This window comes from Macrotis lagotis, chromosome 1 (genome assembly GCF_037893015.1).
Source record: "Macrotis lagotis isolate mMagLag1 chromosome 1, bilby.v1.9.chrom.fasta, whole genome shotgun sequence".
In the NCBI taxonomy this organism is placed as follows: Eukaryota; Metazoa; Chordata; class Mammalia; order Peramelemorphia; family Peramelidae; genus Macrotis; species Macrotis lagotis.
In genome coordinates, this window is record NC_133658.1 from 194,304,286 (window position 1) to 194,318,595 (window position 14,310).

Genomic DNA, 14,310 nt, shown 5'->3' on the forward strand with positions numbered 1-14,310 from the left:
TGGTACCACATCTTAAATCAAAAAAAGGTTAAAAATTGTTTCATTTGTAACAAAGAAATATTCACCTCTACTTTGGAGAATAGAGTGGGATGGTGTGGTAGCATCTGTGATTTCAGTAGTGTGAGGAACCATATAGTGTGGAAATACCTTCCTTAGATGCAGATTCAGCAATTTGCATGTAACAAACATACAGAGTTGCCTGGCAACATTGTGAGGTTAAGTTACTTGTCTATGATTATACATATAGAATGTATCAGAGGAAGAATTTAAATTCATATTTTTCTTATTCCAATACCTGCCCTCTCCTCCATTCTATGCTACCTCTCTTTTTGCTTCTACATATTTTTAATAAAAATAATAAAAGTTCACTTTTGTAAAAGGTTTAAAGGTTTACAAAGTACTTCATATACATTATCAAATCTGTTCCTCACAATAATCATGCATTTACTCCCATTTTATAGTTAGGCAAACTAAGGATCAGAGAATTTAAATTAGTTTTTTCCCACATAAGTGTCTGAGAGTAATTTTTATAAAGAATTTTTTATACTATACCCAGGACTCTGAATATTATTCCCAATTAAGCTCCATGCATGTAATTGTTTGTATGCAATGCATACTGAAATATGACTATTCTGAAAGTTTAAAGAATAAGTAGGCTAATGATTTTGATTTTTTCAAAGTTGACTTATTTGGCAAATTTAAGTACAGTTCTGTGTTCTTGTGAAGAATAAATAGTTGTCAGCAAAGATGGTACCAAATAAAGACGCCCTTCCTGGTTCAGTAATACCTTTAAGGCATGCCAAATAATGCAGTCTCACAGTTCATTTAGAGCTTTTTGAAGCTGCAATTTTCTTTAATCGATAAGCCTTACATAATGTGACTAGAAACAGTGCTTCATAAAATGTCAGTCAAGACTTTTTTTGTTTGTTTTTAATTGCCTCCATTCTGCTGCCAGTGATGAAGGAACAAGGAAAAGACTTGGAATGACATAGATTTGAGGGAAGGAAAGGAGGGAAGATCATGCCTTTTATAGCTGACTATAAATTCTGTAATATTTAAAACACAGCTGTGTTTTTATCAGCAGTGTTACAGAAGTAACATTGTAAAATGAATCCTAAATGATCTGTCAAATCAGGGCCACGCAATGTAAAGTAAGATTGAATGGAACAGCCTTGATGATGAATCCCAGCTTTAAATTAAGTTGAAGCAGTTTAGACTGAGTTGGCTTTAAGCACATTTTTTGCTAACTGTGCAATAAAGAAATACAAATGAAATCTGACTAGAATGACAACTTTAAAGAAAAAACTGATATTATAAATTTGAGGCTCCAGATACTTTGTAAATTGTTGATTATTTGAGATAACTCAATTAACGTACTAGAATGGCGGAAAGGTTATAAATCCCATCCATCTCTATTATCACTCCTGCATCAAAATCTCACCTCTCCTATGCGACTTCTTTGATTCACAACATTTTCCTTTGAAATGGTACTTTGCCCTCTGTGTACTTACCTAACCTAATTTTTATTTGTTACATTTCTGTTTCTGTTTCATTCTTCTATTTCATGACTTGTTTTACTATTTCTTATTAATTTTTGTGTCTTGTCTTGGGTCTAGTGCATTGCTATTCATGCAGAAGATACTTAGTAATTGTTAGAATTAATTGGTCCTTAAACAGAGATTGGATTGCCATTGATGGAGAATATCATAAAGATGCTATTGGTTGGGGGGGGAGCGGTTTGAAATTGATGGTCACTGAGGTCCCTTCCAAAGTTTCAGATTCTGTGATTTTGTCAAAGGATTGAATATTCTTACATAAATTAAATTTAATATCTTTGTGCAAAACACAGTAACTGATTTTACAAACATACATCAGATGGATAATCAACTTCTAATCAGAGACCGGAATAATACCTTTGGATAAATTTAAGTTTAAGACCAGGCATATGAGTATGTAAAATTAATTTATCAACTACAATATTAAGACTTTAGGTCTAAAAACAGATTTTCACTTCATATTCAGCTCAAAACTTTTCTCAGAACCAAGGGTCAAAGAACTGATAATTTTACTATTAGAGAGGCATTATTTGTTCTTAATTCTAGCACTTTTCCTCCTTTAATTATTTCCTACTTATCTGGTATATATCTTGTTTAAATATATTTGTTTGTTTGTTTTGTCCCTGACTTGATGAGTTCCTCTGAGGATAAGAATGATCTTTTGTTTCCTTTTGTATTCTCACCTCTAAGCATGGTGCTAGACACATAATAGACACTTAATGTTTATTGGTTTACTGACTTGGTCTAACCCTTGCCCTTCAGAGAAATTTCAGAATATAAATACCTCCTAAGAATAGAACTGCTTGACATCCCTAATACCAATGTATTAATTAGTTTGTTGATTCACTTTCCCTGGTAATGTAAAGGATCTGAGTTATCAAGAGAGCTCAAAGCACATAATCATGATAGGATACAATAAAATGGATAAAGGATCCAGATATCTAATATAAATCTTAACTTCACCCGCTTTGTACTTTTAATTATTGGAGAGTAATATCTGTTCTAATTTTGTGTATCCAGATCTAATTATATTAATATAGGGAACTCCTTAGAACACCTTATCAATGCAGAATATCATTTTATTTCCAATTTACTGAATTGCCTGGACCACTGAAAGATTAAGAGCTTCTCAAGATTCATATGGATAGTAGGCATCAGGAACTAGACTTTACCTACTTATTCCTGACTATCAATGTAACCTATTCTTCACTTTCTATGCTACCTCTAATTTAATAATTTTTTTTCTAAATAAAAATTGTTCATATTCCTGTCAATGTATGTTTGCCCACTTAGGAAATACTGTGTTCAGTTCTAATCACGCCATTAAAAACTATCATTGACAAAATGGAGCATCAAACATTGATGTTAGGAACAGGTGAAGAAGTAAGGTTTTCAAAGTCTAGACAAGAGAACATTTATGGCAGGAAGATTATTAAGTAAAATACCGACTAGACTGCTAGACTTAGTTGAGTCATGTATTCAAGTTCACTTCAGACAATTACTGAACTAGGGGGAAAAAACCACTTAATTCTTCTCAACTTGTTACAATAAAATATGGATAATTATAGCACCTATCTCATGGAGTTTTTAAGAGTGAATACTTTAATATAAAGAATTTTAATCTTGAAAATGCTAGATAATATTAGGAAGTATGCTGGTTATAGCTCTTTAAGCCTAGGTAGGTTGGAAGCAGGTTGAGAAAGTTCTTAAAAGACAAAAAGAAGAAATTGATAACATGGAGTGATAACATGGAGTCAAATGAAGCATATTGCAATAGTGACATGATCAGACCTTTACTATATGGATGATGCATTAGAAAAAACATGGAGGCAAGACCATTTAAGAGACAACTATGTCTAAGTGACAGATGATAAGGGCCTATTTAATTAGATTGAAGAGAGATATTGAGACAAATGTGAAAGATGTTATGAGGTAGAATAAACAAGATGCTAAATGGCTCTTAATTTTAGAATGTAATAATCTTAGAGAATTAAAAATCACATCACTAAAAGGTCAGCAGAAAACCTATAATGAACAGAAGTGCTTATTTCTTATCAAACTTTGTATAAATAGGTGCAGATATAAATTTAACTACATATACATATGTATGTGTGTCTATCATGTAAAATCATATTTACTAATTGGGTCCACTTTTTTTTCTTAGATAATCCAGTATATCAATTAAAATAATTGTTACTGCCAGTTTTCTGATATTAATTACAAGTGCCTACTTTACAGATACATTTTTAATATGGAATGAGTATTTGTTTATTGACAATGCATTAGTTTTTATTTAACTGTTGTATTTCTACTTGAATAAAATTAAATAGATATCTATGTATGTTTGCATGTATATATGTATATATTATATAGGCATATATATATATATATATGCCAAAGAATGTTGCTGTTATACTTTCCTTTGTCCAAAAATTCTCTTTTTAACAGCAACTCTGCCATGCTTTCCTTTCTTTTCCCTTCTTTTTGACCACAACAGTTTTTCTACTCCCTATACTATTTCCCTCCCTTCCTCCATAAGACATTCCCTTTCATTTTCCTCCCCTGAATTCTCAGATTTTACTTTCACTTCATTCTGTTTTTTTTTCTGGCTTTAGTCAAAGTGATCTTTTAATTTCTCTTAATATGTTAAGATACAAAGATAATGTTAATAAAAATGATTTTTGTGACTCCCTTTAGATCTCAGGAGTTATTTAAAGAGTTAAAAGATGGAGTTGATCAGTAAGGCCTTTGAGATCTTGGTTATTAACTTTATAGTAGAATATATGCAGTCATGATTATTGTGGTACATTTCTAAAGAATACAATGTTCTGGAATTCATCTATCTGTTTTTTAAATCTGCCACATACCACTTATATACTCTTAAAGAAACCACTTAAAACCCCTTGGTTCTCAATTTACTCATGTATATAATGAATATATTGAAATAGACGACCTTGAAAACCTCTTCCTGATCTAACAAAACCCATGATCCTATGTCAATAAATGCAGTGCTTAATTAATGGAACTGATGCATTTCTAGACAAGGTGAATTTAAAATAAATTTTTATTATGTAGATCCTACTCTTTGACTTCCATCAGAAAAAAAATAATGCTTTTTTTTCAAAAAGGAAAAAGATTCTAGCTTAACATAGAGACTTAGTTAAATGTTTGTCAGTAGTTTCATAAAGCCCAAAACATTAGAAAAGTATGATCAAAGATTCTGATTATAACCTAATAGTTATCTTTCATTCTAAACAATGTTCTTATCATAATACTATTATTATCAAGTATTAAGCTATAATACATAAAATGTTGTGGTATTTCTAATGAATGGCTAGAACACAGATGATAATAATACATATTTCTTTAGCACTATAATTTATCTAAAGATTTTTCTTCAACAATTAAGTAAAGGATGTGACAGTTATTAATGATGATGTTTGTCCTTTATTCTCAAGGGGGATCATGGCATTAGGGAGGTGATGCCATGACAATCACATGAATTAGATCTGAGTGAGGGGGTGCTGTGTTAAGTCACCAGACTCACTTTCTCCTCTGGAGTCATCTGAGTTCAGTGGCCAGATATGAATCAGAATGACTGGAGATGGCCCTGAATGTAAGGCAGTTAGAGTTAAGTGGCTTGTCCAAGGTCACACAGCTGGTAAGTGTCAAGTGTTTGAGGCTGAATTCAAACTCCTGTCTTCCTGATTCTAAGGCCAGTGCTCTATCCTCTGTGCCACCCACATGCCCTGGGTTATTAATAGTGTTTCTTAGATAAGTAAATTGAGGTTCAGCTTTGATTTTAATCAGAAGCAAGATTAAGACTCAGGTCCTTTATATCTACTTTCAATTGGAACATTACAACATGAAAAATTGCATCTATAACTTCCATTTAACAAAGTCTCCATCAGTTTCTTCAAATTGACAATATCTCCCAAGTCAGTTTCATGGACCATCTCCCTTCCTACAAGAGAAATATGTTTTTACATAGATTATTATGTTAGATAAAAAAGATAATTATTTACTATATTGTGTCTATTTGTTGAGTATGTTTGAGAGGCTATATAAATGGTGTCTCACTCAGAGAAATTTTGATCACTGTAGTTAGAATACATACCTATTGTAGTTGAAAATTTATTTTACTTATAAACTTTTTGGTTTTATCTATATTATTCATGATAAAACCAATAAATACCAGTACATTTTTCCAGATGTAACTGATTGTGCAGAGGATGGTACTGACCTTAGATGCTTCTTAACTGGGTGACCCAGGACAAGGCACTTAACTTTTACCTTAATTTCCTCAGTCATAAAATGTGTAAAGTGACATGATTGTTCTAAAGGTCAAGTGAGATCTTTGTCAAGGGATTGAGGAAGTGTCTGTCACATATCTTATAGCTATCTTTTCTCATATAATCATCTGAACCTCAAAGACATCACCTATAGTCTCTTAGTGGAAAGGAAACATACTAGTCCCAAAGAAACACTGTAAATGAGAGAAGCAGTTTCATTGTGAACCAAAAATTATAGTGAAAATTGTGAGAGATGCTAAAAACAGTAGAAGAATCATGATTTTCCTAATTTTCACAAAAGGCAGATGCGAATGCTTTCATTCCCAGCAAGAATGATTGGGGTGAAAATGATTCATTTGAGTTTTAAAAAAATTAAAAGTGGGAATCACTAGCCAATTAATGTTTTATTAAGAAACACTATAGACTAAATTCATTTCCTTTTAGTGATAGAGTTCTTAGACTGATAGCATAGTATACATAACATTTAGCATCATGTTAGATAAAATTTGCAATAGACTAGATAGGAAAATGTGAGTGGAATGATCATACAATTGGTAGAATGATGAGACCCAAACACCATCAATGACTGTCAGCCTGGAAGGAAGTTCTCAAAGGAGTTCTCAAAGGAGTATTTTGGGGAGTTATTATTTGGCTTTTGCTGCTTAATATTTTTCTCAATACCTTCAGTGAAATCATAAAGGACTGCTTTATCCAAAGCAAAGTTATTATTCACTCTGTGAAGATTTCCACTCTTCAGAGTGATTTTATATTAGTGTTCACTTAAGCTCTTTCTAGCATAGAAAATTTATCTTGTGAATTGAAGATATATAGATCTATATATATATATATATATTTTCTGAAATACAGATATATAGAAAATTCAAGTGTAACTATAAAATGGGTATGTTTTCAACCTATATTTATTTGTGTATTGATTATAGAAGAATTGAATAAAGGCAGTAGGTGATGTTGTGGATAGAACACTGGAAAGTCAAGGAAACCTCAGTCCAAATATGACCTCAGACATAAGCAAGCTATGTGATCCCAGCAAATTGCTTAACCTTTTATTTGTCTTATTTTCCTCAACTGTAAAATGGAGATAATAATAACACCTACCTCATCACAGAAATGTTGTGAGTAACAAATAAGTAAAATACTTAGTATAGCACCTGGTACATAGTAGGTCCCATATAAATGCTTACTTTTTTTCCCTTTCCTTCATACATTTAGAATTAGAGGAGATATTAGAGACCTCTACCCCTCAATTTATAGATAAAGAAACAGAGGTTCAGGTAAATAAGCAATTTGTCTTACTAAGGTCATATAGATAGTAAGCTTTAGGGGTTAAATTTGTATCAAGGTTTTCTGACATAATGATCAATTTTGTCTTCATTGTCCTAGGATATCATCCACTCTGGATTATATAAAGAAATATTTCAAAGCCAGTGGTTTTCTACTTTTGTTAAGTTCATTCTACTCATATCTGGCATTTAACATATATATATATATATATATATATATATATATATATATGTACATATATATATATAGTGCATTTCAAAATGTGATATGAAAATCACCATCTCCTTTCTTCTAATCTGAACCCAATTAAAGTACTTTTCTAGGATCAAGGTTTTATGTCAGACATCCAGGGAATTAGGTACCATTCTGTTGCATTTTTTTTCTTATATAAAAGAGAATAAAAGATTCTGATATGTAGATTCTAAATTCTACTTTGTAAATAAAGATTTTTAAAATTAAAATTATCCTTCAGATTGATCACTGATAATAAATTCTTTCAGCCCTACCACAGTTTCTTCTTTTTCACCTCAAACTGAACAGAATGTTTTAAATTTTTCATACCAATAAGGTCAAAATATATTATTTATATATATGTATATATATATATATATATATATTCCTTCTCTAGGTATAATTCTAAATGGTTATATCAATGGATTACCTTTATAATATTTTATAATATTTTATGTGAAGAGTAGTAGAAAGAGTCCCAATAAATCCTTTATGTATTTAACCTAGCATCAAAATAAATACATTTCATTTTGGTAAAATGCTTTATAAGGCAATGAAGTATCTTTTCATAAAACAATGATGATTGTAGCTGCAAGGAAAATGTTTTCTACCTTCCATCACCAATGTCCCTATCTTCTCTCTCTCTCTCTCTCTCTCTCTCTCTCTCTCTCTCTCACTCTCTCGCTCTCTCCTTTCCTTCTCATTTTTTCTCCCACTGTCATTCTTACAGTTAAAACATTCCAAGGTGTATGGTTTCTCTCCTTCCATTATTAGGTACTGTAGTTCACTTGGTGGAGAAAAAACAAAAATAAAACATAGAAATCACCCTTAGCAAGGCAGTACAGGTCCCTGTCCTTTCCAGACCTGCTCTCTCAACCCTCTGAATATCGTAAACCAAGATGTCATGATTTAACTCTTTTGTAAATGAAGGATGCTAAAATTCAGCATCAAATATCATTAAGTCATCTTAAATGTGATGGGATTTTACTATCCACAGATATTCTCTAATCATTTCATTAAGAAGACTCTGGGGGAAAAATAGAGGCATTTACAGATGCGTATTAAATTGCAATGGAAGTCTATGATATCAAAAGCAGTTCTATGCCTGTAAATAGTAACAATATAATAATATAATTAATGACAGTGGTATTAATCTATTTTTTTGATTGATCCATGATTTTTATGTGTATAGAGAGTTTGTTTACCTCACTCTACAAATGTCAATCCATACAATCAGTCAGTAATTTAAAATTTATAAGTTTCTTAGAGTGTTGAATTTTTGTAACTTGACCAGGGTCCTACCACCAGTATGTGACAAAGATAGGGCTTAAAATTCCTATTTTCTTGACACTAAGGTCAACCAACTTTGGAAAAATCCCCAATATATAATCCCATTTAAAGCTCAAAAAGCCACTGTAAAGTTGATATTATGAATATTATTATTCCATGTTGAAGAAGAGAAACTGGATACTTGGAAAGGTTAAACTTACTTAAGCTTATGAACTTCATAAATATCTGAGGCATAATTTGAATTCAGGTTCTCTGCTCCATGTCTGACATATGAGTCATGTAAAGAGACTGTATCCTGAAATCATAGTAGATAGAGCTGAATTTTACCTTCTATAATGTACTTCACTTTGTTAACCTATAAAAAAATAATTAAACTCTTGGGTTTGTTTCCTTTTCTGTAATCTTAACAATGATTATTAAAGAACAATAAAAATAGCAATGCTATAGTGACAACTTCCACCCTCACAGTGTTATTTTGAAGATTATATGAGATTAAGGGCATTTCTTTGTAAATCTTAATGCTAAAACAAAATCAAGTATCAGCTTTTAAAAAGTTATTTAGCTATCTAATTTTTTTTTATTTGGACAAGTGTTATTTCATCCATTGATACCAATTAATATGCTGTCATTACTTTATAATAAGAAATAATAACATGCAGTAGGAAACACTTAGAAAATACCAATAAGTAAAACAAGTCAGAGGAAAGAAAATGCTCCAGAAATTCTGGGGAACTTTGATTCTCTTTTACTAGAAATATTCAGGCACTTGTCAAGAATATTGCTAGAAGTGATTACTACTTAGGCTTGGGCTTTCATAAATCTGAAGATCCTTCTGAAAAAAATTATGAATTAATGATACCTAATAACCCCTCTCTGAATCTTCAAACAGAGAAAATATGTGAAAAAATGCTTCCTATACATGATAATGCATAAAGCCCCCCCCCAAACCTTGCTCCTTTAAGCCCCTAGAGTTATAAATTATTTAGTGTGCCATAGACTCATTCAAAGTCTAGAAAAATCCATGGACTCCACCTCAGAATAATTTTTTGAAATGAATGAAATAAGACAGATTCACAAGAAAACTAGTTACATCATAATAGTGACATATTTGTATAACTATATATAGTATATAATTATGTATGTATATATTTATGTAAATCACATATATATTTATATGTATATACACAGCATTTAACTGTATACTGTTATCTCTTCTACATTGCAGGGTTTAGGGTTTTAGTTCCCCCACAATCTGGAAAATTCACTAAAATCTTTTGACTCTTTGATCAGAGAAGTCTTGATTTTTAAAATTTTCTTTTATGGGTATTTACCCATACTTCATTATAAAATTTAGATTAGGCATTTATTCAAAGACTGTGTCTCATTTGTTGGTCATTGTATGTCACTTTTGGTTTCTTCAAAACTTCCCCCCAAAAGGCCCATTTAATTTCTTATGAAAACTGCAATGGAGAAAATCTTGTTATGGAACAGATGACTGTATATCAATATCTATATACATAAATATATTTGTATAGGTAGGAAAATAATTACATATAGTTGTATTATATAGGTGTACATATATGCATATTTATACAAACATACATATAAATTCATGAATCCTAGGTTAAAAACCTGCTTTAAGGCACATAATAGGCATCTGGTACTTTTCTTACCTCTTGATGGAGGCTCAATAACTAAGCATAAGGGAAAAATAGATAGGAGAAAAATTCTTGGGTATTCTGGAAGAGAGTTTAAAAAGATTATTGTACCCTTGCTAGTTTATAGCTGCATCTGAGAACTGGTATCTCTGTTTTCCCTAGTCATCATCAAAAAATTTCTAACCCTTTCTAATCTTAGAAATAGTAGGGTCAATGAGGATCTGTGGACATTAGTATTTAGAGCTGAAAGGATGCTTACACACAATCTAGACTGTTACTGTCATTTTACAAATGAAGAAACTGAAATACTCAGAGGGTAATAAAGGGGCCAAAGGTTATCAAACCAGTAATTTGCTGAATCTCAATAACTGCACAGAAGACCATAAAGTTACAACTTGAGAAAAATAAAATTCTTACTGCACTATCTTATACACATACACACAAACTGCTTTTTCCTCCTTCCACATTTCAAACAAATAATACCATCTTAATTTAAATGATGGCAGTGCCCATTTTCCCATTCTCTCCTTTTCTCTGCATTATAAATTACTTTAGTCAAAGAAACCTTCACCTTATGACCACATTCTCTATAAACCTCTCTGTACTTGACTAGCTTGATCTTCAGAGTGTAGACAGAGTGTAGGTCTTTTTCTAGGACTTTCTTCTTTTCTACCTTTTTCTACCTGATTAAGGTCTGCTAGATCTTATGATCCCCATGGCATAAACTCTGAGAGCCTGGATCACTTCCATAGGACAATGAGATTTTTATCCCCAGCTTATTCCTTCCTCTATTTCTGTTTGATCAAAATTCTTTTAAAACTTAGATTTCAGATCTAAATATGTTTATTTTTTTTTTCCTTTTAGAGAATTATTTCATTATTATAATTCATGCTAACAAATTTTCTCTTTTATGGGGGATCAGGAAACAACTTCTTTGAAGTCTTACAAATCAGACATGTCTATAATAATCTGAGATAAGTAAAATAACATTCAAATTACTCCCTAGATTGTGGGAGTAATTCCAACATTCCAACATAAATATCTCAATATTGTTCTAGGTAGCAATAAAGTTATATAATATATGATTTATGTTCTTATATAATATAGCATAATATATTAATATGATTACTATTACAATATAATGTGATATAATGCAACAATGTATTATAGCATATAACATACTGTAATGTAATATAATATAAAATATATAACATAATATAATAAAACAGAACATAAAAATGTATAAAATGGTATAGTATAATCCAATATATAGTAATATAATAAATGAAAATATTTTCATCTATTTATGCTCAGTAGAAGAATTTTAAACTCTATAAACTTTTTCAATTACTTAAGTTATAATTAAGCTGAATAATTTTTGTTTCTTTCTACCTATCAGCTGAAGGTGCTTGTGGCGGAACTTTGAGAGGGACAAGTGGTGCCATTTTTAGCCCTCATTTCCCTTCAGAGTATGACAACAATGCTGACTGCACATGGACCATTCTTGCTGAGCCTGGAGATACCATTGCTTTGGTCTTTACTGACTTCCAACTAGAAGAAGGTTATGATTTCTTAGAGATCAGTGGGACAGAAGCTCCATCAATATGGTAAGTTCAGGAATTATTATGATCAAAAAGTTAAAATATAATGACTGATAAACTAGTTCTCTAGTATTCTACAATCAATTATTATTTATTGCTTTATAATTAATTCATCTTTCTTGATTGATTCAAAGAAAGAGTGAGTGAATTGTATTGACTTCAGAGGCCCTAGGCAGGTATTGTGCTTGCTTGTGAGATTTGAAAGAGAATCTAAAAACTCTGTGTCACATTAACTTCCTGATATCTGTCAATCTGTCGTTCCATCTATATTCACTGTCAGCTTGAAAGCAGTAGAAAAGAAAGTAGTTATGTGCCATATCGGGATGAAATAAGGTAAGAATAAAAAGGAACAAGTGGGAATTGACATCTCTGGAATTGGTTTCTTTGATTTTATTCCCTTGAGTTTGTGTGATCCATGCAATAGAGATAGATGTATATATAGAGATTACCTGTTGAATTTAAAGATGATGGCATAAATGATTCTGCCATCTGGTATACTGTGACTGAAAAGATGTTATGTCAAATCTAATCAAATTGACAGGAAAAAAAGGATAAGTATAAGCCTCCATCAATAGTCATTTTTTAAAGATCAAGAATAAAACCTAATATGTGATTCTAGTTCTTAGCAAATAAACCAAGTCTTAACATCAGTGAACCAAATGTCAATTGTCTTGAATTTATACTTAGGAAAATTACATTGAATTTACTGCTCTCATCCAGTTTGGAGGGTAATTTGTATATAAAAGAAAATTCCCCATAAATGTTGTATAATATTACTTAAAACTAAAAAAAAATATGTTATAGACATCAGTCTACAATTTTTAAAAAAATTTCATTACTGATAAGATGGTAACTTGGGGAAAAAAAGCCAAAAAAAAAGATGGTAACTCAGAGATCAGAAAAAAAGCAATCAGGAAACCATGAATAATTAAGTTGAATATTATAATTAGAGGTCAGATAAAGAGACAAATTAAAAGTATTATTTGTCCTTAGTAGTTATGTGTAATATCATAGTATCCTGAGTATTGGTAGACAGAATGATGTATTCTTGAGTCCATAAGTGTTAAGGAAGATTCAGTAAAACCAGTCCCTGTTACCACTGAAAGGTTTAAATAGTCATGGTACTAGAGATCTTAGAGACTATCTACAGATCCAAAGGTTTTATAGTTTTCTTTATAAGAATTTGGTGAAAATATAAGAATGCAATTACTTTCATTTAATTAGTATGTCAATGAAAACTAGTTGAGTTGTTTCAAAATATTTACTAAATATTTACTAAAGCAAGTTTTATGTGGAGAAATTTAAGAGGTTATTGGTCAACTAGATATAGCCTCTTCCTTTCTTTCTCTTACATTTTCCTTATTAAAACTGGAGAAATGTCATCTTTATTAGGATGATTTTTGTTTTATGTTTCTTTACTTTGGTGATAAATTATAGTAATTCCTCAATTTATTTCTCAAGTACTTGTGATATTTTATTCTTCAAACTTGCATACAATTGTTTATTTTCTTTTCCTTTTACTTAGCCTTAATGGAAAACTCAGTAATGTTTAGTGATCAGGGCTCTCATTTAATCCTAGGTGTGATACTAATTATCTAAAGATTTGAGTAAGGGAATTTTACTTTTCTGGGTATCAGTTTTCTCAACTATAAAGTGAAAGGATTATAAAGTCCTAAAATTTCTTCTAATCCTAAAAGGTATGATTCTTTGATCAGGTGATCTCTGATGTCTCTTATACTTCTTTCTTATTCATTTTTAAGAAATCATGATTTTTAAGAAATCATTTTACCTTTCGACTTTAAAATTATTTTTCATGAGTTGTAATTAACAAGAAAATATTGACAACTTTTAAAGGTATAGATTTATGACCTTGCAGAAAAGCTATGAAAGAATACTCTTTTATAAGGAAAAATAACAGGTAGATGACAAAACTCTATTATTATTAAATTTTATATTTGAGAGTTGATTTCATTCTTCTAAAGAAAGGAAACCATAATAACAAGACAACTAAGAAATATTAAGCTACTATATATATGACAAAATATAATTATTTATATTCTTCCAAACATAATCTGGTTTCTGTAAATAGGTTCTTTCCTTCCTTCTTTAATTTTTCTTTGAGGGGCAACTAGGTGGCGTAATAGATAGAGCACTGGTCCAAGACTCGGGAGGACCAGAGTTCAAATTTTGCCTAGCTGTGTGACCTTTGACATGTCACTTAATCCCATTTCCTTGCCCAAAAAAATTCTTTATAAGAGAAAAGCAGATTGATTCAGCTTGACTAAAATAGATTGCATAAAAAAAGAAAGTAATATTAAGATTATTTTTTTTAAGTCAGGTGGTAGCAAATTGTGGGAGACTGACAGGAGAAGAGTTTAAG

The 14,310-nt window shown here is 30.9% G+C and overlaps 1 protein-coding gene across 1 annotated transcript in view; it reads left to right on the forward strand.

The window, feature by feature from the left end:
• Positions 1 to 14,310, forward strand: part of CSMD1 (CUB and Sushi multiple domains 1) — a 2,413,561-nt gene that overhangs the window by 1,117,281 nt on the left and 1,281,970 nt on the right. Inside the window, exon 12 of the mRNA XM_074209535.1 lies at positions 11,729 to 11,936. Within this exon, the coding sequence (XP_074065636.1) occupies positions 11,729 to 11,936 (208 nt within the window). The remainder of the gene's footprint in view (positions 1 to 11,728; positions 11,937 to 14,310) is intronic.